The sequence below is a fragment of the Candoia aspera genome, chromosome 2 (genome assembly GCF_035149785.1).
Source record: "Candoia aspera isolate rCanAsp1 chromosome 2, rCanAsp1.hap2, whole genome shotgun sequence".
NCBI classification, from domain to species: Eukaryota; Metazoa; Chordata; class Lepidosauria; order Squamata; family Boidae; genus Candoia; species Candoia aspera.
Window position 1 is genome coordinate 175,398,077 of NC_086154.1, and position 20,565 is coordinate 175,418,641.

General features: G+C 39.8%; 1 protein-coding gene across 6 annotated transcripts in view; it reads left to right on the forward strand.

Annotated features, from left to right (window-relative positions):
* ZNF462 (zinc finger protein 462) overlaps positions 1-20,565 on the forward strand; it is a 146,800-nt gene that overhangs the window by 113,117 nt on the left and 13,118 nt on the right. For all 6 annotated transcript variants that reach the window (XM_063294929.1, XM_063294924.1, XM_063294925.1 and 3 more), the window contains 3 exons: positions 10,018-10,273; positions 12,823-12,959; positions 19,141-19,364. In XM_063294929.1, the coding sequence (XP_063150999.1) occupies positions 10,018-10,273; positions 12,823-12,959; positions 19,141-19,364 (617 nt within the window). The remainder of the gene's footprint in view (positions 1-10,017; positions 10,274-12,822; positions 12,960-19,140; positions 19,365-20,565) is intronic.

Sequence of the window (20,565 nt, forward strand, 5' to 3'; positions counted from 1 at the left end):
AGTAATTTTGGATGCTACTGAACTGAAGGCATGCTGGTAGGAGTATCTGAGAGATTATTATGAAAATGATGGTATTCCAAAGAGTAGAATTGAAACAAATGCTCTACATGTTAGTGTCTGAGGAAGAAATAATGACAGAGAAGTCATAAATGCCATTTAAAGTGGTGAAGTTTGCAACTCTTCCTGATGACTTGAAAAAAATGCTGCTGTTCCTCTGTACAAAGAGAAAGGCAACAAAAGTGGCTGCAAGATCTATAGGATTATTAGTTTGTTAAGTGTACCTGGGAAAGGTTTTGCAAAGTTCGGATGAAAAGGATACGTCATATATTTTACAGCGAGCAAAATCTGGGAAATGCAGTTCAGGTTTATGTTTGGCAGAGTGTATGCAAACCAGATGGTTGCTCTTCGGCAAATGGTTGCGAAATGTATACTGTGAAGAAGTTTATTGCATGTTTGTTGGTTTAGAGAACATGCATGATGAAGTGAATAAGCTGAAGTCATGGACCTTTTTTTGCACATGGATGGAATTGTAGGTTGGTGGCTGAATATGGCAAGAGTGACGATAGAAGTAAAACATGCATGAGAATAAATGGAATGCTTAGCAAATGATTCACCATTGAGCAGATAGTAAGAAAGGGACATGTGATGTCCCCTCGGTTTTAGTGTATTTATGGATAAATGTGCAAGGTATGCATTTAATGATGTTAGAAATGTGGGAATGGGTTTGGGAATGTGAATGTAAGTATACTTTTTCATGCAGGAAATGAGAACCCATATGATTTGCAGCAAATGCTAGATACAGTACAGTACAGTACAATAAGGCATATGAATCTGAAAATCAGTGTATCAAAGACTAAGGTGGTGCATTCGTCCCCTTTTTGGGAGAGATGGGCGGTGATAGAAATTTGGAAAACAAACAAATAAATAAATTTGATAGGAAAAATGGAAAGAATTGCAAGTTATACCCAAATTGTGAAAAACTAGAGTAAGTTGATGAATTTGCAATTATTATTATCATTATTATTATTTATTAAATGTATATAGCACCCAGAACTGCTGAGAGTTGGGCATGTTGTTGTGGTTGTTGTGTATCTTGGTAGAATGTTTAATGAAGGTTGAAAAATGAATGGAGAAATGTTAAGAAGGGGATGCTGTGTGTTCTTTTGCCAGGAGTGAATATTTGTTAAAAGTTAAAAGTAGTGAACTGGGGATATGGAGTGCTTAATAAGCATCTATAATAAAAGAAGAAGAGATAAGGTAAAAAATGAATGGATTAAATACAAAAGTGAGTGACCATGTGGAAGAGGGACAGTATGGAAGAGGATCAAATTGTGAATGGGTTGAGAAGAAAGGGAAGTCCCAAAAAGTTGTGGCTTGGTAGAGTTGATGAGATCCTGAGAAAGAACAAGGTGTGAAGCTTTAAGAACAAAAGATAATGTGTGAAGCAGTGTATGGTTGTGGTGGAAGCAAAGGTGGTTTAATGGTAGTCCTTCAGGTTCAAAGAAGACTTGCTGTTGTGCAATTCATCTGTAAACACAGATGTGTTTCAGGGCAGTCCCAGTCTGGAAGCACAGAGTGTAGCACAATAGGGGCACTGGAAGTCCATTGTTGCAGTAACTGTAGGTGTTATTCTGTGATGCCACTCATGGTTTTCTATCAGTTTTTGGCAGTGCCTGTCTTCAAAGCCAGCAGAGGCTTCATAGCACAGGGCTCACCAGTGGGTTCCATTAGCAGCCACAGCTTCTAGTTCCCTTGGCTGGATGTCACGGTGGCATAGGGTTTCCCTCACAGTGTCTCTGTAGCACTTGCATGGTCTACCTCAAGGTCTCTTCCCAGACTCCAGTTCACTATAGAGCAACTGGTGAGGCATACAGCGGTCATCCATTCTGATGATGTGTCCCACCCACCGCATCTGGGCTCGGATAATCAGGGACTTAATGCTGGTAGACTCTGCACAATCCAAGACCTCCAGGTTGGAGACACAGTCTTGCCAATGAATGCCAAGGATGGAGTGGAGAGCACACGTGAAATTTCTCCAATTGTTTGATGTTTCATTGGTACAGAGTCCAAGACTTACATCCATATAGGAGAGAAGGAATAACCACAGCTCTGTAGACTTTCAGCTTTGTGGGGGTACGGATGTTGTGTTGGTTGAGCCCTCTAGTACACAGCCACCCCAGAGCCTGGCTGGTCTTGCTGATCCTGGAGTCAATTTCTTTGTCCAAAGACCCATAACTCAAGCATGAAAAAGTACAGTGAATGGTGTTGGTATAAACTGGTTTTAACTATAAGTCCTTTTATTTTTCTCTTCTAACATTTTAAATTTTGTTTGGCTTACTATTTCTTACTCATTGACTGCACTTTGCATATCACTGCTTATCCTGAAAGGGAGTAGTGTCATGGCTATCTATGAATGGAACTGAGCCAGCAGCTCACTGTTGAGAATGTCTCTGTTTGTTCTAACACTTTTCAGCTGGCCCAGCAAAACTCCTCAGAACTCAACACTCCTCCTTCCAACAGAATATAGAAAAAGAAATTTAAACATCCCCGTGGTTACCTTTTCTCTCTCTTTACAGACTTGAAGCCCAGCCCAGAGCCCTTTATATTCAGTGCACTTGTATTCATTTCTCTTTATTCTTGGACTCTGCTTCATGCTCAAATTGTGGGATGACATACAGGGTGATGTAATCAAGCTCAAAGCTCCCTAGGGATTTGGTGCAATAAGAACCCCTTGCAATTTGTATTGGAGGACTTTGCTGGTGTCTGCTGTGGGCCCTCTTATTTCTGGTGGTTGGAAAAACAGACCCATAATGGGGCACTCTGCCAAGATACTTCAGACCTGTGCCATGCATTGTGAGTTCTGAGCAGCCACCTGCCAAATGCCCCCTGTCCTGCTTGTTTGGGGAAAGGAAGGTAGATGAGAAACTACTGCCAAAAGATGCAAATGAAGTTTCTGCCAGCAAAGCTTATTTTCCCTGGGTTATTTACAGTTGGTGGCCCTAGACTTTGTCTTTCTCAGATTGTGCTATTCTTACACATTAATCCCTCCTCCTCAATCCTCCAAATCATGCTGCCGGTATGTATTATTAAAATGACACAATTTTTTTGGAATCATTTAGGTTACTGTATCCTGTTCTAGCAAAGTCTGTTAAACACACATTCTTTGGAGAGCTAGTGACATCTTTAGCTGAAAATACCCTGACACCAAAGCATCAGTGTGGAAGGTGATGCTTACTAATTATAGTCTGTATGTCAGTGGAGAAAGAACTTCCTGGCTCTCTCCAGAAGTGTTGGGATCACAGCTCATAGGATTCCTAGGCAGAGGACACAATTTATGTCACTGCTGTTTTGATGCCATAATTCAGCTGAACCCCTGACTCTGTTCTGTAATCTGACCCATTCTGGCTTCTCTCATGGCTTGCCTTTTGGGTACAATGTCCAGGATCCAAGAGAACTTGTTGAGTAGGTGGATGGGCATCATAATGAGTGGTGAACTTCAGCCCTGGAAGCCTAGAGTTTAAATCTCTGCTGAACCATGACACTCACTGGTTATTCTTGCCTGTCTTATCCTTAGGGCAGGTTTAGGAAAAATAAAAAGGAAACAAATCCTTCTGGCTTTTGAGTGTGTTTCAAGGCAGGTGTTTTGCTATTTGGAGCTATAACTGCTATCTTTTTCTCTGACAATACTTCACCTGATTACTGAACTTAAGTTCACTGATAGTATTAGTTCACTGTAATGATCCATTCTTATATTCAGAAGGAGTGTCCTACTTTCAGTCTTTCCTATAAAAGACATGTCCAGTATTTATTTGCCTTAAATTGCCTTGGAAAAGCTTTAAGAAGCTCCTCATATTCTTGAGTACAGCCAGAATGGGGGAAATGTTTTACAAGGGGGAGGGTTCTAGGAGACTTGGCCCAGATTGCAGTCTCTTAAGACTAATCTGCAGTTCATACATGAAAATACTAAACCGGAACCTGTTTTCATAAATCTTTGCTCCTGTTCTGCAGAGCAGAGCAAGCAATTGTGAGTTTTAAAGGGAGAGTTGTTGGTCGAGGACCTTTACTTGAAGTACTCTTATAGATAAGGTTCATCACTTGAGAGCAAGATGAGGTTGGGTGTTTTGTGGATTGTTAGAAATGCCTTAGTGTGGGCTGTGGTGTACTTTCAGAAATGTAGAAAATGCCATTCCAAATTAAAATAGAAATGGTTCTGTCATGACTCATGCATAGGATGCTATTGTGTATATGTAAAAAGAAGCCCATGTAGCAATTTTGTACTGGACCTCTAAATGATATTTGAACCCTGACTATAGTTATATAAAACACTATTCCTTCACCTTGCAGAACACTTATAGAATATAATGGCTTATTGGCTAATGGCTAATTACAGCCAGAAAGTAGCTTTGTGGTTAGGAGTATATGCTGCTTTTCTTGTTATTATTTTATGTTTTTTGTAGGTGACTGTATAGCAACAAAACCCTGTGAAGTTTCACAGAGTAAAAATAGCAACAATATACAAGGCATGAGCATACATGTTAAAAGAAACAATAAAGAATTGAAAAATCATCAGAACTGAAAGAACATTAAAAGCTGCAGGTGTTAAGAAGATTAGTTACATAAAATGGTTTTGTCTTTTTCTAAAGGCTTTGAATTAGATGTTAGGACTGTGCAGAAATAATTTGGAAAAAATAATCTGGTGGGTGGAGAAGTGTGAACATAGCATCTGTAACTGTTTAAAGCAGCCACATCTTCCTAGAATCATGTGGCTCTTTTGCACCTGCCACATGATCCCGGGAAAAGATACAGTTGCTTTCAAGAGTTGCAGGCATGTGCTTCATTCACGTTTCCATCGCATGCTAGTTAGATTTTCTGGGAAGGGCATTTGGCTGGTTGGCATGTTGCATTAAAATAGTGCTTTCTTTTCTAGCTGCCCATCCTAGATGTTTTGGTGGGAGCACAACTTGTGTGTTAGAGATTCAAGAGTTTTGTATGGGTCTCTCACTGACTCCATGTTCACTTACTTTCAAAAGCTTTACACTCAGATATAGTAAGAAGGCAATTTGTTCTACTTTGGTATCTTAGATTTATAAACTCTCAGTTTTAAACATGGATTTTGCATGTTCTGATTAAATGTTTCCTTACAAATTAGCAAATGCTGAAAGAAACATTATAAGAAAGCAGAGCAAAAGTTCAGGAGGAAGCTGTAAAAAGCATTAGCTAGAAACACAAACAGCTTTAAAACTGATGTTATTTGCAGATTTGTGGGGAGGGAAGGGGGAATGATACGGTCAAATATCAAGTTGCCCTCTAATTGCTTTCTCTGACTTGAATGCATACTGAATATAAGATGCATGCTTTTGAGTTATTTTCTTGGTAGAAACTTGCATCTTTTTACTATTCCCTTTTTATCTGGAAATGGAAACTTCTCAAGTTTTTCATGTTATATAGCAGTTTTACATATCATATATCAGTCTATCAATACCAGGGTTAAACATTGCAGTTTCATTTTCTTTGTCTTCATTTTAAGGGAAGAAATTTGAATGAGACAACTGGACTAGCTTAAAGGCCTGTGTTTTGCTTGTGTGAATGCCATTTAATCAGTGACCCTTGTACCATAAAGACTAAGAAGCACGGCCTAAAACTCTCAGAGGACAGGATTCATGTCCCAAACATCAAGGTGTGTTTTATGGAGCTGTGGAATTAGTTTTAGTGTTGTGATACAATAGAGGAGAGCAGGGATAAACTACTTGGTGCCTTCCAGAAGTTCTGAACCCGCAGTTGGCATACATAGGAATCATGAACAGTGAAAGTAGAGGGAGTCATCCAAAGAACATCTGAAGGACTCCATTATGGAACATCCCTCCAAAATCCTGTATATTTGAGTAGTTAGAAGCCAAGAAATGTCTTGTTCAACCATTGTTACTACTTGTTATTGTTTTTTCCGTAATAGTAGTTAATTGTGGAAAATTTCTTATCAAGAACTAGATAAATCCAACTGGCCCAATTCTGTCTTGATGAATTAAGCAGTGCTCTAATTACACTTAACAACTTTTCCCACAAGCAGGTAAATGGCTGCATTTGTGATTTGCTCAAACAGATTCTGGGTTATTTCGCTTAGGACAAGCCAGAAAAGGAAGCCACAATCCATCTATAGTTTATTACCCATTCCCTGAATCAGAGAAGCCTGGACCAACAAGCTCTGCACTCATCAGTGAACTTAACAGGGTCATGCAAATCACTTTAGAGTATTCCTTCCCTTTTGGTGACTTTACAGATTGGTTAAATATCATAAGCTGAGTTTGTAGCAGTTAGATAAATCTCTCCCATTACTACAGATTATAATTTATATTTCCTCCTTTTATTTTCCATTTTTGTTTGCTTCAATTAAACGGCCTTTCTCTTCATGGTTACATTGATTTGACTGTATTTGATTCTTTGACATTCAGCTTGTAGTTCTGAAGGATGAAATACTTAACAAAGTTTCTAAACCTCTGTCTTTCTCTTTTTGGGAGTATAATTTTGCAGTATTTCTGGTCAGCACTTGTAGCTTTCCACTTTAATTATATCTGTATTCTCATATATGGCATAAATTGTATAAATATATAAAGCTTGCTAACTGATATTCTGCATAGACTTTTCCCTTCATCATTGGAGTAAATTTTGAAAAAAAATTGGTTCTGTAATGGGATATTCCCTTTAGTGAATCTGGAATAATGCAGCTGTTTTCCCTGTTGCGGGCAGAAGTTACTTTATTTTCAATCTATGTACAGTATTTTCCATACTTGCATATTGTATTATAATGTTTCAGGCTTCATGATACTGTGTGATGACAAAATGTCAGAGTGGATGAGGTTTACATCTACTTTGCCCATTGCTATTTATGCTCATGCAAATCAGCAGTTTTAAACAATAATACATAGGTGGCTGTAGCTGGTGTGTTTTTCTGAAGCACTTCAACAAAAGAAGGGAGAGCTGTAGTATTACTCTGCTTCTCTTTCAAGCTCTACTTTTTTTTTTTTGCAACGAAGTGTAACCTTCACTTTGCTTTCAAAGAAATTGGAAAGACTTACAGCGTAGTCCTATACCTACTTCCTCAGAAGTAAGCCCCATTCAGTTCAGTAGGGCCTATTCCCAGTGCAAGATTGCAACCAGAATGAATTAAGACAATCTTAATAATCCTCTGTGGCTCATTGAACTACTGTAGTTTTTTTTTTCTTTTTCTTTTCTTTTGGGTAATGTATAATAATGTAGGGAAAGCATGCAGAGCATAGCTGCTGGACTTCTTTCATGCCTCTTTGCCAATGGTAATAGGAAGCACCCATGCTTTCTGTAGAATGATGTCTTCTGTGTGTATCTGCATGCATACATGTGTGTACTTTCTCCCCATCAACTAATCAGGGTTTACAGAGTCTGTGTATCTTTGGGTGCATTGGACAGCATAAGACAGGCTGCATAAATTCTGCATCATGTGACCAGGAGGAAGGTGGTCTTAGAATGGAGTAGTCCAGCCTTTCTCAACTTTTTGACCCTGGAGGAACCCTTGAAATATTTTTCAGGCCTCAGGGAACCCTGGCACATTCTGGCTCAAATGTAGCCCAGAAGTTACAAAATTATTATATTAGTTTCATGTGTCGCCCTGTATACGTGCACTAACCATGTTCTTAAACTAAAAATAAAGAATGAAACATGCCTCTTTAATATGAAGTTGCCTGAATTTGAAATATTTTTTTTTAACAAATCATGATCTCCCAGGGAACTCGTAGGTTTTGCAACAAAAACCAGAACCCTGGTTGAGAAACCCTGGAGTAGTCTGTAGCATTCTGAGCAATGCATTGGGAGATTTTTTTTTTCTCTCCAAAGCCCTTGGTCTGATCCAGTTCATTTTCTAACTAAGCCTTTCTTTCGTCAGTTTCTCCTTCCATACCAAATTTGGTCCCGTTCCATTCTATTTTCAAAAACTTATCCTGCCAACCAGTGGACAGAGTTCCAAGTCCCTTTACATAATACCTTTCCTTTGGTTTTCATAGGAAAGAATAAAAACTGTACGAATTGTTTCATTGTTGCAGCCAAGCCACAGTTGTATCTTAACTTGGAGCTACTGCTCCTTAACATAAGAGAAGGTTGTCATCTTAGAAGTTTGTTTGTTTGTTTGTTTATATTTCAAATTTCCATCACTGCCCATCTCCCCCGAAAAGGAGACTCTGGGCGGTTTACAATCATGGACAAGTTGTTTGTCCATGCCTGAACATTGCTTGAACTTCCATCATCTGATGTTTGCCAGCCACTGAATGTTTTCCCATTGGAAGTACTCCTATTCCAAACAGGACACAAAAGTTCTACCTGCAGTTGTGAATCGCATTCATGCATCAAGTTTAAAAATGTCAGTGAACACCTGTGAATTAGCCTTTTTTAAGCTGCTCTCATCCGTAGTGGCACAGAAGAAAAAAGTTGCAGCAAAAATTTGGTAAAAAAATACAGACACTGAACAAGACCTCCAGTTATTTCTTTATTTCAACTATATATATTTCACTTTTCTCATGAGACTTAAAAATTGTAGACACAAAAGCAGTAAACTCAGAAAAAATAAAAATGACAAAAGTGGCAGAACAAAAATGAAAAGCAACCTCCCCCCCCATGCATCCAACATCAATTCATTACAAATGTGAGCATTTGACTAGTTAATTTAATTATGAGAACCTGAAACATGAATTTAATGTACATTTTAATTCTGCAAAGTGCTCTGTGAATGTTAATCATAACAGGGTGGCCTGAATCTAAAATCAAAGATTTTATAAAGTTAGGGCTCCCAGATGTGGGCTGCCGGAATTGATATGATCATTCAGTGCCAACAATGATACAGAAAAATGCTGGAAAAACTCTACCTCTTTGCTGCCTTCTAGTGATCTTCCACATTTCTGCAGCCCAGATCCAGTATCTCTACAAGAAGATCTCAGTATGCACCCTTAAAGAAAACCTTATGTTATGTGTATTTGGATCTCTTTTTTTGGTAGCTATTAGACTTACCTTTAAATAAAGGAGAAGGACATCCAAAGAAAATTCTAATTTCCACCTGAAATCTAAGTTAGGAGGTAGTCTGTATCTTTTAGGTTCTATGCTGAGCCTGTTCGAATTTTCAGGGCTCAGACCAGCATACTGAGCCCCAAACCAAACTTGCAGCAAATAAAGAAATGTTAATACTGGCATCAAATGCTTACAGTTCCAGTTTACAATCTGGTTGCAGTAATGTTTACTGTTTCAGTAGGTGGCAGTGCTTGGTTGACCTTATCTGTGTTTGGAAACTAAGCCAGGTTAGACTTGGTTAGCATGTGGACTACTCAGGGAATCCCAGGGCTTTAGGCTAGGTTGAAAGAACATCCCAGAAGAAGGTAGTGATAAACCATTTTTTTTACTGCTGCCAAGAACACTCCATGCAATAACCATGAGTCAAACTCAACTTGAAAGAGGCTTTACCTTTTTGATTTGCCCTAATTGTAGTTTCCAGATCCACTTCAAGAGCAATTTCATGTTTAATACACTGGAATAGGCTACGCTGTTGCTATAATGTGGATAAATATGGACAGCCACAGGCTGGCTCATGAGTTGAAGTTGATAAAATGCACTGTGTGCCACATACTTAACATTTAAAAGTACATTTAAGCACCCTTTTTGGATCCATTCTGCCCATGCAGCAAATGAATACAATAAAACCATAATGTTGACTGCCAGCTGTGTTAAAAAAATAATTCAACCAATAGGAACCAACATTCCTAGAACCAATGAAAGAATCAGCAGAACAGCAGCAAGGCCAGTGAAAAGGTTCCGTTCAAAGCCAAATAAAATACTGCAGTGCCGAGGGGCCAGTTACAGATCCCGTGGGCAGGAGGACCCAGTATGCAAGACCCTAGCATTTGATCCAGCAGTGCAGTTAAATTATAAACTCAGATCCTTCTTTGTCCTTCCTTCCTTCTCTCCCCCTTTTATTGTTAATGTTAAACAGTTTTTCACTTTCCATTGCAGATTCTTCCTATTCGGAACCTCCAGATGTCCAGCAACAACTGAACCACTATCAGTCAGCAGCCATGGCAAGGAACAATAACAACATTAGCCCCATCCCACTTTCTGGAGGAGACCAGAAAGCTGAAGCCATCCTTAACTGTGAATTTTGTGAATTCTCTTCGGGTTACATTCAGAGCATTCGGCGTCATTATCGTGACAAACATGGAGGGAAGAAGTTGTTCAAGTGCAAAGATTGTTCCTTTTACACAGGCTTTAAGTAAGTCACTGTATGAGAGAGTTAAGGGTCATCCCTTTGCCAGTCGAGCAGTTATTCAGTTGATCCAGACAACTTGTAATGGTGTGCAGGGATGACCTTGGGAGACAGGAGGAAGAGCTGCAGCCTAGGCAACAGTCTGATAAGAGAAATCTGAGTCAGAAAGCGGAATGGGGGTGGAGAAAGCGCCTCAGAAGGGACCCTCCCTAGTTTTCGGGAGAGTAAAAGTAAGGGAGGGGAGAGGTACTTTCAGACTTGCAAGATTCTGTTACTGTAACCTTAGAATAAAGGTAGTATTGGTACTCATGGTTGGTGCTTCTTGTCTGGAATACCTTGTCTGGACTACCTCGAAGGTCTTCCACAACTTATGTTAGTAGACCTGCATTCCCTATATTTATGCCCTCCGTCTTGTGATTATAGTTTCTATATCCTGATATATTCATCTGTTTATCTCCTACTTGCCCAGTGAGGGAAAAAATAGCATCCTGTTGTACTAGATACTGCAAACTCACCCACTTATTAGCTGTACTAAGATATAATAAGCTTCTAGTCTTTGTTGTGGAAAAGTAGGCAAAGTATTTGCTGCATTGCACAATGCAGTAAATATCTCCTCAGAAGGAAGGAGATATACTGGATTCACCCCTAGATAAGTGACTACAGGATTGCAGTCTCAGTTTTAGAGTCTGAGACTAGATAATAGAAATGAGTAAGGGTAACTGTAACCCATACTGCTAGAAATACCTGAATTTGAGCAGTTAACCCGATGGGCTACATATGCTTAGAATTACAACCTCACTGTTTTTATGTGACCCCTCCTTTCTCCCCAAATCCACTTTATCACTGGGGAAACTGACCCTATAAGAGTTGTTTTACCCCACAAAACACTCAAATGTCTTTAAATAGTTGTGATTTTTATTTGGAGTCCTGGGATTGGTTCTGTCTGTAATCTAGGAAGACAACCCTGTGGGCAGCACAAGCTGCAAAGGGCTGTGTGCTTATGGGTAGTCCTCTGTTAACTGGAAATATTACAGTGCCATAGCTTGGCAGGAATTTCTTCTGGGAACTACAATAGAATTCATATGCACAGGGCAGAAAAAGTGTGAAAACCCATTGGTGCAAGAGGTATGTACACTTCTGTAAACAACTGCATGGGCTAGTCCTCCCATACAATGTGATCTTGTATTCAAAAACCATCACTCTGAGACACCAAAGATTGCAGCTGTGTTATGTAGAAATAGCCTGGGAGCCGGTCTGTACGGCACCCGTACATTTGCACCTCCAGTAATGGTATGTGCATGTGGGCTGGGAGGGACTCTGCGAACACAGCTCCTCCAACAGTGCTTTACCCTTATCTCCTTCAGTTAAGGGTGACATCTGCCCTGAGGGGAGAAGAATTTAGAAACCAGCTTAGGGGAATATAATAGTGAATTCTTATTGACTCTGTAGGGTTCTACAGTCAGCAAAACCTTCCTTCTCTTAAGTGTTCAAATCCCTAAAGTTGGTTTTACAGCTTTTCAAAAGAAACTTCACAAATAGTTCCTGGAGTTTTTGGATAAAACTGCGAAAATGGAGTTACACTCTGCTGTGTTGCTACCAAAGGGTTGTCCTTTGGAAGGAATGATGTACTATTTAAATAATATGATCCTGCAGTTGTTTTGCATGAATAGATCCTAGTTCAGATATGATCTGTGTACAATTTGGGTAGCCTGTACTTTGAAAACAAAATTTCTGCATCCGATACTATTCTGTGTATAAACGCATGTTGACAACCATTTGAGGTATGTACACGTATCTCAGTCAGGGGAGCGTGGATGTCCCATTCCACCTGTATGGATGGATTGATATTATGAGTTAATGGATAAGCTCCCTATTTTGAGATAAATTCCTTTATTTCCCTGGAATGCCTTTTCATGGCCATGCATACCTATTCTGTTCCCTTTGGAATACATGCTTTTGTTTTAAATACATTTGGAATTGGTGCCAATGTAACAATGATTTATTTACTGAGTATTCAAATATTCATTAACATAACCCTAATTAGGTTTAATCTGTGTTAGTATTGGTTACCATAACATTTAGCCCTACCTGAAAAAAGAGATGAACAGTTCATTCTCTTTTCATCTCTTTTTCCAGGTAGGGCTAAATGTTATGGTAACCAATATTACCATATTGTTCCCAGCATGAATTAAGAGATCAAGTAAGAATGTGGCTGAGTTTATTCATCAACTAAGCTATAGTTTGGTTTCATTGTGGTTTGCTGAATAAGCAAAAAGCTATTTGTACTAAGCCATAAACCATGGGTTACAAAATAGTGTCTTGGTTGACACAAACCATTATTGTTTAACGTGATGTCTGACCTAACTTTTGTTTCTATCAGTTCCTGGGAATGCTAAAACCCAACCTTCCTTAACTAGGAGCGATTCGCCTTGACAAATTTGTACAGCATGCCTTTAAATGTTGATATTTGTAGCTTCTGACACAAAAGGATATTACTCAAAGGTTAAGGTTCTCCTCACTTGTCTGAGCCTGTGTACTACTGTCTATATTTGTAGATCTGCTTTTACTATGCATGTGGAAGCTGGGCATTCAGCAGTTCCGGAGGAAGGACCCAAAGATCTCCGTTGTCCTCTCTGTCTCTACCACACGAAATATAAACGGAACATGATTGACCATATTGTCCTTCATAGAGGTAAAGAACTTTACAAGAATGTATCAATGACCAGCCAAGGTCTTTGTGTATGGCTCCTCATTACTCACTGGAAAACCTGGTGCCTGGGAGAGTACAAGAATTACAACATCCATCATCACTTGTTAATTTTCAGCATCCAGATAACATAGGGATGGCATAGGCATGTGGCTCAGAGCTCCGTTTTTTTAATGTTCTGGATCCTCCTCTGACTATTGTCGCTGAAAACCATCCAGTTTCCCAGAATTTGAGACAGGAAACACATGAAAACGTAATTTAAAAAAACCTTAAGAAAACTCCCAAAACTCTCCTCAGAAGCCCAGAAGTGAGAGAAGGCCCAGTCTTATCCAGGTACATGCCATGCCCTGCCCATTGTGGCTCCTAACCTCCAAAAGGCTGCTTCTTCCTGTGATAGATAGTAATGTGCAAAAGAAGGAGTGTGCTGATTTTCTGCCATCCAAGCCTCAATGCTTTCTGCATTAGTGCTTACGATGAAGACAGTCATTATAAGTTCTGTGGATGTGTGCATCTCATAAAAATGCTTATGTGATCCTGTTTCCATAACACCTTAGGCCTAGAATGTCTTTCTGCACATGGCATCAGATCTTACCTGGTCTTTACAGGATTGGAAGCATTTAGCACACCGAGAAGGCAAAATAATAACTGATTCTCTTGGCTGCAGATTTATATGCTCTGAAAAGACAGCTGCTTGGAGTCCTCTTGCCTGGGAACCCTGCCCATAGTTATCAGCCTTGATGCTTTGAGATGGTCTGTTGGCTATCGAAACCACATATCCATGTGTTGGGGTGGAATCCTGCCTTACTCCATGCTGAGCAACGTTCCTTAGCAGGGTAGTGGCACCGAAGCAGTGAGAGTAGCATGTGCCATCTCTCCAGGAGAAGCTATTTTCCTTTTGGTGCTTCTGTTGCAGCATACACAGTGGCTTGCCACTTCTTCGTAAGCTTCTGTTGCTTCTGAGAATTTGAACGGGGGAGGCAGGAAAATTTGAGTTTCTTCTATAGTCACTTTCTGACTGTAGAGGAAGAGCAGGCCAATGACTTTCACAGATGCCCTTTCAATAGCATCCAAGATGTGTTCAAAATGCATGTAATAAAACCCTGAGGGAGCAGAAGCTAAGGAAACAGTTGCTGGGAGTTACGGGGCCATGCAGCCAGATCCTGTTGGTCTCTCAAGCTTGCGAAAAGGGCTTTTGAAGATTAAAGAGTGGGATTTGGGGGAAGGGGGAAAGTAGGAACATGAACTGGAACCAGTGTTGGATTTTGTGTTATGCTTTCTGAAATGCAGATCCTGACTCATCCTAGGTTTCATTTCTGCTGTTTTCTATGAGGAATATGTTGCTTAAGAAACTCTTGAGTTACAAATACCTATGAATGGAGTAAGAGCCAGTTTGGTGTAGAGGACGAAGGCCCCAGGCTAGAAGCCAGGAGACTGTGAGTTCCAATCCTGCTTTAGATATAAAGCTAACTGGGTGACTTTGGGCCATCACACACTGTCAGCCTTTGGAAGAAGACAATAGCAAACCACTTCCAAAAATATTGCCAAGAAAACTTCACAGGCTTGTCCAGGCATTTGCCAGGAGTCAAGTTTGACTCAAAGGCACAAAAGTAAAAATAATAGTCCCTGCTTTTTGCTTGTGGAAGATGAACTTTTTAGTTAAAAAAATATTCTTAATCCCCCTGAAACAAGGGTAGCAAAAGGGCATATTGACCTCCTGAAATGAGCCTGTTTGCCAGCAGCAAGGTCTTCCTTGTGATCCTCCTCTTAAGGACCCCTGTCCTGTTTTGGAGATCTGACCAAGTTCTCCCATTGTTTGAGGATATGTGTGCACTTGCAGAATGAGTTTGGAACTTTTTATTTATTCATATATGGCATTTTTATATTTCTCAACTCCCAAGGCTCTGGGCAGTTAAAACTATAATATATAGTTAAGGCATAAAAATCTAAAACACCCTGAACAAGTACAGAATAAAATCAATGCAATATCAACAGCAGGGAAAAAAATGTCCTAGGTTTCACTTGGTTTTGGCTAATTATCTAGTAAATGTCATAAGAGTAAAATATATATCAGTACTTGTTATAACATAGGAAAAACTGATGCCGTAACACTTAAATGTTGTAGAGTCCCTACAAGTCTGAATCCATGTTGTAAAGCACTTTTTCCCAGCTATTTGCCAGTTCTTTCTAAACTGTAGTAAAGTTGAAGATAGCTAACTTAGGTTCTGAGGTTTTGTAAGATATTTTGCTTTTGTGTGTTTGTGTCTATTTCTGCATCAGATTCATCCTCCAGTACAGATCCTCCAAAAGATGAGATCTTTTAGATGCCAGAATGATCCCCTAGTCCATTGGCTGGATGACTAATAGACCCTCTGGATTCTAATTTTTCAGTCAGCTCTAACATATGTTTCACTCAAATTAACTTTTTCTTGGGCAGTGACCATGGTTCACTAAATCCTGAAGCCCAATATTGCCCAACAGATACCAGCTGTGAATGCCTACACCAGTATCTAACTTTTTCTTCTTTTGCCCCCAGCAAAGCCACATGTGATTGAATATTTGAAGTTTTAGTTACAAACATTTCCCAAACACTAGCACTCATGATAATCATTTCATCTAGAATTGAAACAGGAAGCATGCTCAGAAGCATGCCCATTTTTTTCAAGGAAATGGCAAACATCATTCAGATTATTCCCTGACATTCAGATTTTGTCAGCAAAATCGAAGTTTACTGTATCTGATTTGCTTTTTTTTTTTTGCTCATGCCTAGATGCAGGGCAAGAATTTCTGCCAATCTGGACTTCCTGATGCATGTGGCACTTAAAAAGATACAACGGACACCTAGGTTTAGTTACAATCTAGGTGATGCTAAGCAAGTGGTTCCCAATTTGTGATCTATTGATCAGAGTCCACTAGAGTGCTTCAGGAGATACACTGATGGCTGAAATCTCACAAGATTGCTAAAGCTTGCAGTATTTGGACATATTCACCTACAATCACACATATTAGGTAATCTTCCAGGATTTCAAAGCCCAAAGTTTTGGAGGTAGGGAGAGAGGAAAAATGGCCACAGCACGTGAGGGCTATAGGCCTTTTTCTTTCTTGGTTTTAGAATAGCTGTCTTCTGGTGGAAATTGTAAACAATTATGAGTTCAAATATGTGCAGAGAATTTTGGTAGGTGGGACTTGGGATTAGAATGCATACCTTCCATTTCCATTCAGATCCAATTAAGATACGATGCAGAATTTCCTATGAAGTTTAGGAAGTTTTATTGCCAGAGTTTAGGGATGTGTGGGGAAGCAAACAAGGATCTCATAGAAAAAGTCACAGTGTGTTTCTCATTAAAGAGGATGTTATCAGTCTGCCTAAGCCAGTAGCGAGCTGCTTGATTCAGTCATTCAACTGGAACACCAACCTAAGCATGGTTTCAGCTTACCTCATACGGGGTTAGTGGAACTGGGATTCTGTGTACTTTACAAAGCTTTGCAGGGCGATTTTTAAAATAGTTGTTGCATGGTTGCAGTGGTAATAAGGAATTACTTCTGGCTTGTAAACGAGTTTGCTTTTCCTAACAAACTAACCTCTTGAATCCTTTGGCACACTTATCCTCAGAGCTGTAGAAATGCTAAACCTCAGCCAAAGGTTAAAACTTTTTCATTTACTCCAGATAATGTAATTAGCTGGCATCTTCTGATAAATCAGATCATTTTCATTCGGCCTTTGAATAACTGCCCTGACATTTTTCCAGTGCTTCATGCGGTTTGCCAAATAAAATATGCCTGAGGCCTTTAATTTTTTTTTTAAATCTCTATGTTACTGTTTCACATTGGTCAGCAGAAGAAAAATGACGCTTATTTAAAGGTGTGAGGACTTTTTCCCCCTCACCTGCTGTTGCCCCCCCCCCTTTTTTTTTTTTGCAGGGACAGTTACTGTGCAGGGCATCAGTGCCCAAAGATTAGGCGAAGATAATTTCAGCATTATTTGAGGCAAACATAACTACGTATTTACCACTGAAATCTTGTTAATATTGTTTTTCTCCACCCAAATTAAATTCACAGGAACAATTCCTATGCAGGTATATGCAGCAAATAAGAAATTCAGATTACACAGATTATAACTTGAAAACAGAGGGCCTTTGACAATGGGCTAAGAATGCTTTGATTTAAGGGCTGGCAGATGCATGAGGAAAAGCCCCATGCATTCTATTTGAACCCAGTTCAGTTGGTTACCCAGCGAGCTCTGCAGTCATTGTGGCAAGGAAGAGCAAATATACAACCCTTTCCTTTTCCATGCACAGGAAATGCATTGTGTGAGTCACTTATATCACGCCCTGATTCTGGGAGAGAGCAGGGAAAGATGGACCTGGAGTGCTTGTGTCACACATTACATGAGGTGTGATGATGGGGCAAACCAAGTACCTGTCTTGTCTGCTGCCCAGTAAATGTTTGATCTGGCCCTTTGTGAATTACAGTTAGTTTGTTTAAACCCTTCCTGTAGGCTACTTCTCAGACAACTAATTATCTACATAGACTCCATGGTGCCATAGGAGATGGTATCCTGGGACATGACATTTTTGAAAAAATGCTGCTGCCCAACTATAAACCTTCACCCTATTTGGGGCTGTGGCATGATCCAGTAATAGCTTCTTTATCTGACTTCTTTCAAAAGATGAACATCATTCGCCATCCTTTCCACTGGGCATGCATGGTAGCTTGCTTGCCTATTTATTTGCTTGCTTGCTTGATTTTATCCCAATGGTTTTCCTAGAACTGCAGTTTCCATAATTATTAAAACGTTAAGCATTTTTCTACTACTTTAAACTTTAGTTTCCTCAAAGAAGCAGCACCATTCCAACCAATTAAAGCACACTAATTTTTTCATTGTATGAACTGTCTGTATTTAGTCTTAGGAGTTGTGTACTTCTTCTTTTTTTAATACTGAAAACTTGAGAAACAGATGCATGTTCTTGAGAATAAGCAGCAAGAATTATTCGGTGTGTATTTTTTCTGCAGCCCTCCACATCCTTCCACCAAACAGGGAGGAGGAAAGGAAAGGGAAGTTCTGTTGAGTGAGCGGAAATTCACTTGCACGGAATTGGTTGGTTTCAAAGTGTCCTTCTGTTTGCTGGTTCTTTTGAAGCTCGTTCTTAATCTTGATACCTACAATGGGGATTTTTGAAACACCTTAAAGATGATAACACATTTCTCCATTTCATCAGATGGCTGAAGGGTTGTCTTTGGTTGGCAAATATGCACAAATGAAGTAGTAGAGGAGAAAAGCTGTTAAGAGAGTGATCAAGGAGCAACAGGATGCCAAAAACAAAATCTGACAAATTTGATTAGAACATCATTTTATGCCAAAAAAACCAACAACACAGTAACCACTCATTAACAATATATTACATATTGATAATATAAATTCTTAATATTGCTAAGCAAGCATCTATTACAGGATAGAAGCTGTTGTCCATATTCTATCCATATAAATAAAGTCAAATGTTATTATTTCTGATTCAGCTCCTATGTACTAGCATTCAGTTTCTAGTTCTTGCTGGAGAATAATAGCTTTCAGGCTAGGAATAGCGTCCAATAGAAATAGAAATATTCTCCTGCAACAATTTTGAAGTCAAATGAAACCGGTGAAAATGTTTATTGCTTCACTTTGCTGTGCTACTCCCCATCCCTTTTTTAAGCAAATGGAACAAGCCAGATTAGCATTTGGAAGCACTTCCCATTTTTCAGGGCTGTCTTTTGGGAATCAAGGCTAGAGCAAAAGAAGAAGTGAATGGTCTTTGAATCACCTATTCCATCTCTCGTGAATGAATTGGCTTTAAGATTCAGTAAGTAACTGGGTAGTCTGATGCATGTCTACTCAGAAGTAATGGGTTCAGTGAAATTTACTCCCGAGTTTACAGCCTGGGCATATTTGCAAAACAAGAACTGTGCCTTATTTCACATGGCCATCGTGGGAATGGGATAAGAAAATGGGTAAAAGGTGGAGTTTGTGTGACAAGTACGACAAAAATAAATGGATAGCTTTGAAAGACATTATGAAGAGCAAAGTGGCACTGAAGTGACCGTCTATGGGTACGCCCCAAAATCTGGAGAAATAGCAATGCACTGTCCTTGTTAATGGCACTTCTCCCACCATCTCTTTTCGCCCCAATAGAAGAGCGAGTGGTTCCCATAGAAGTATGCCGTTCCAAGCTGTCCAAATATTTGCAGGGAGTCGTTTTCCGCTGCGACAAGTGCACCTTCACCTGTTCCAGCGATGAGAGTCTACAGCAACACATAGAGAAGCACAACGAGCTGAGACCTTACAAATGCCAACTCTGCTACTACGAGACCAAGCACACGGATGAGCTCGATGCTCACCTTCGAGATGAGCATAAGGTGAGTGGCTGTTCCTGCTCACCAAGGCACTGGCCTTCGGAGAAGAGGCTTGAAGCACCTTACTTGAGACCAATTTTAATCGGCCAGCATCTTCTAAAGGGAATCATTTTTCCACAATTAAGGGAGCCATTGCCACATGATTCAGGCACTGGGCTCCAGGCCCTTAAAATGGCATTGGAGATAAAGGAATAGAGAAAAAAATCCATCAGTAATTATTAGGCAAAAAAAGTACAACCTGCGGTTAAGTGTTGCACTGTGGAGACGGCATTCATCTTGGTGTTCTGAATTTACACTCCAGTCAGCATCCTAGGTCAGTGGAACTGATCCTCTTTGTGTGTTTTTTTAAAATTTTCTGCTCTATCCCCCCTCCCCCAACAAATGTTTCTTTCCTATAACAATTTGAGCCTGGGTGAATTCTACTCTCCACTGGAAGTGGATCTTTACTCAGACAGTAAATTTGCAGTTAATTTATGGCAGGTGCATGCCGAAAACAGATTGGCGTAAATCAATCACTGTTTTCTGATTACCAGTTGTCTAACAGCAGCAACTCCAGAAAAAGTTCCCCTCCCCTTCTAAATTGGGATGCTTGGATGGAAAACCAGGAAGAGATTTTTGCAGAATTTGACTGTGTGTTCCTTTCTAATACAAAGAAGCAAATCCTGGTGCTGAGCCTGTGGAGTGTTGGTTTTATTCTTTACATTTAAAAGTACGAGCTCCCTGAGTCATCGTTTTGCATCTGGTTCCAGATGATGAGCTTCCAGGAATTCTAGCTAAAAAGGTTCTTTTAAATGGTAGAAATGGCAAAAGATGTAAAGCCTAAAATCTTACCCACTATGATTCATCAGATGAAAAGATGGAGCTGCTCCTTTTCAGGAGCTCTCTGCCTCTGAATGGGAGAAGCCAGGCAGGCAGGGTGGGCTGTGGCATCCCATTGCAAGCAGCAGACAGTTACAAGGGTTTGTGCACATACCTGTTTAATTCTGTGCTCATTAAGCTACAAACTGAAGCACAAACTTCCAGATGGTTACATGATACACGACACAGGAAGGTGTTCTATATTCATCACCCTTGCCCAAGCTGTCCTGCCAGTGTTTTGTTAGCAGGTCTCTCATCAAATGAGTGGCACAACGTTCGGCTGGTAAAATGTATAACTTGAGTTCTGTTATGAAGCGTGCAGCAAATGGCCTCCCTGCAAAATTAA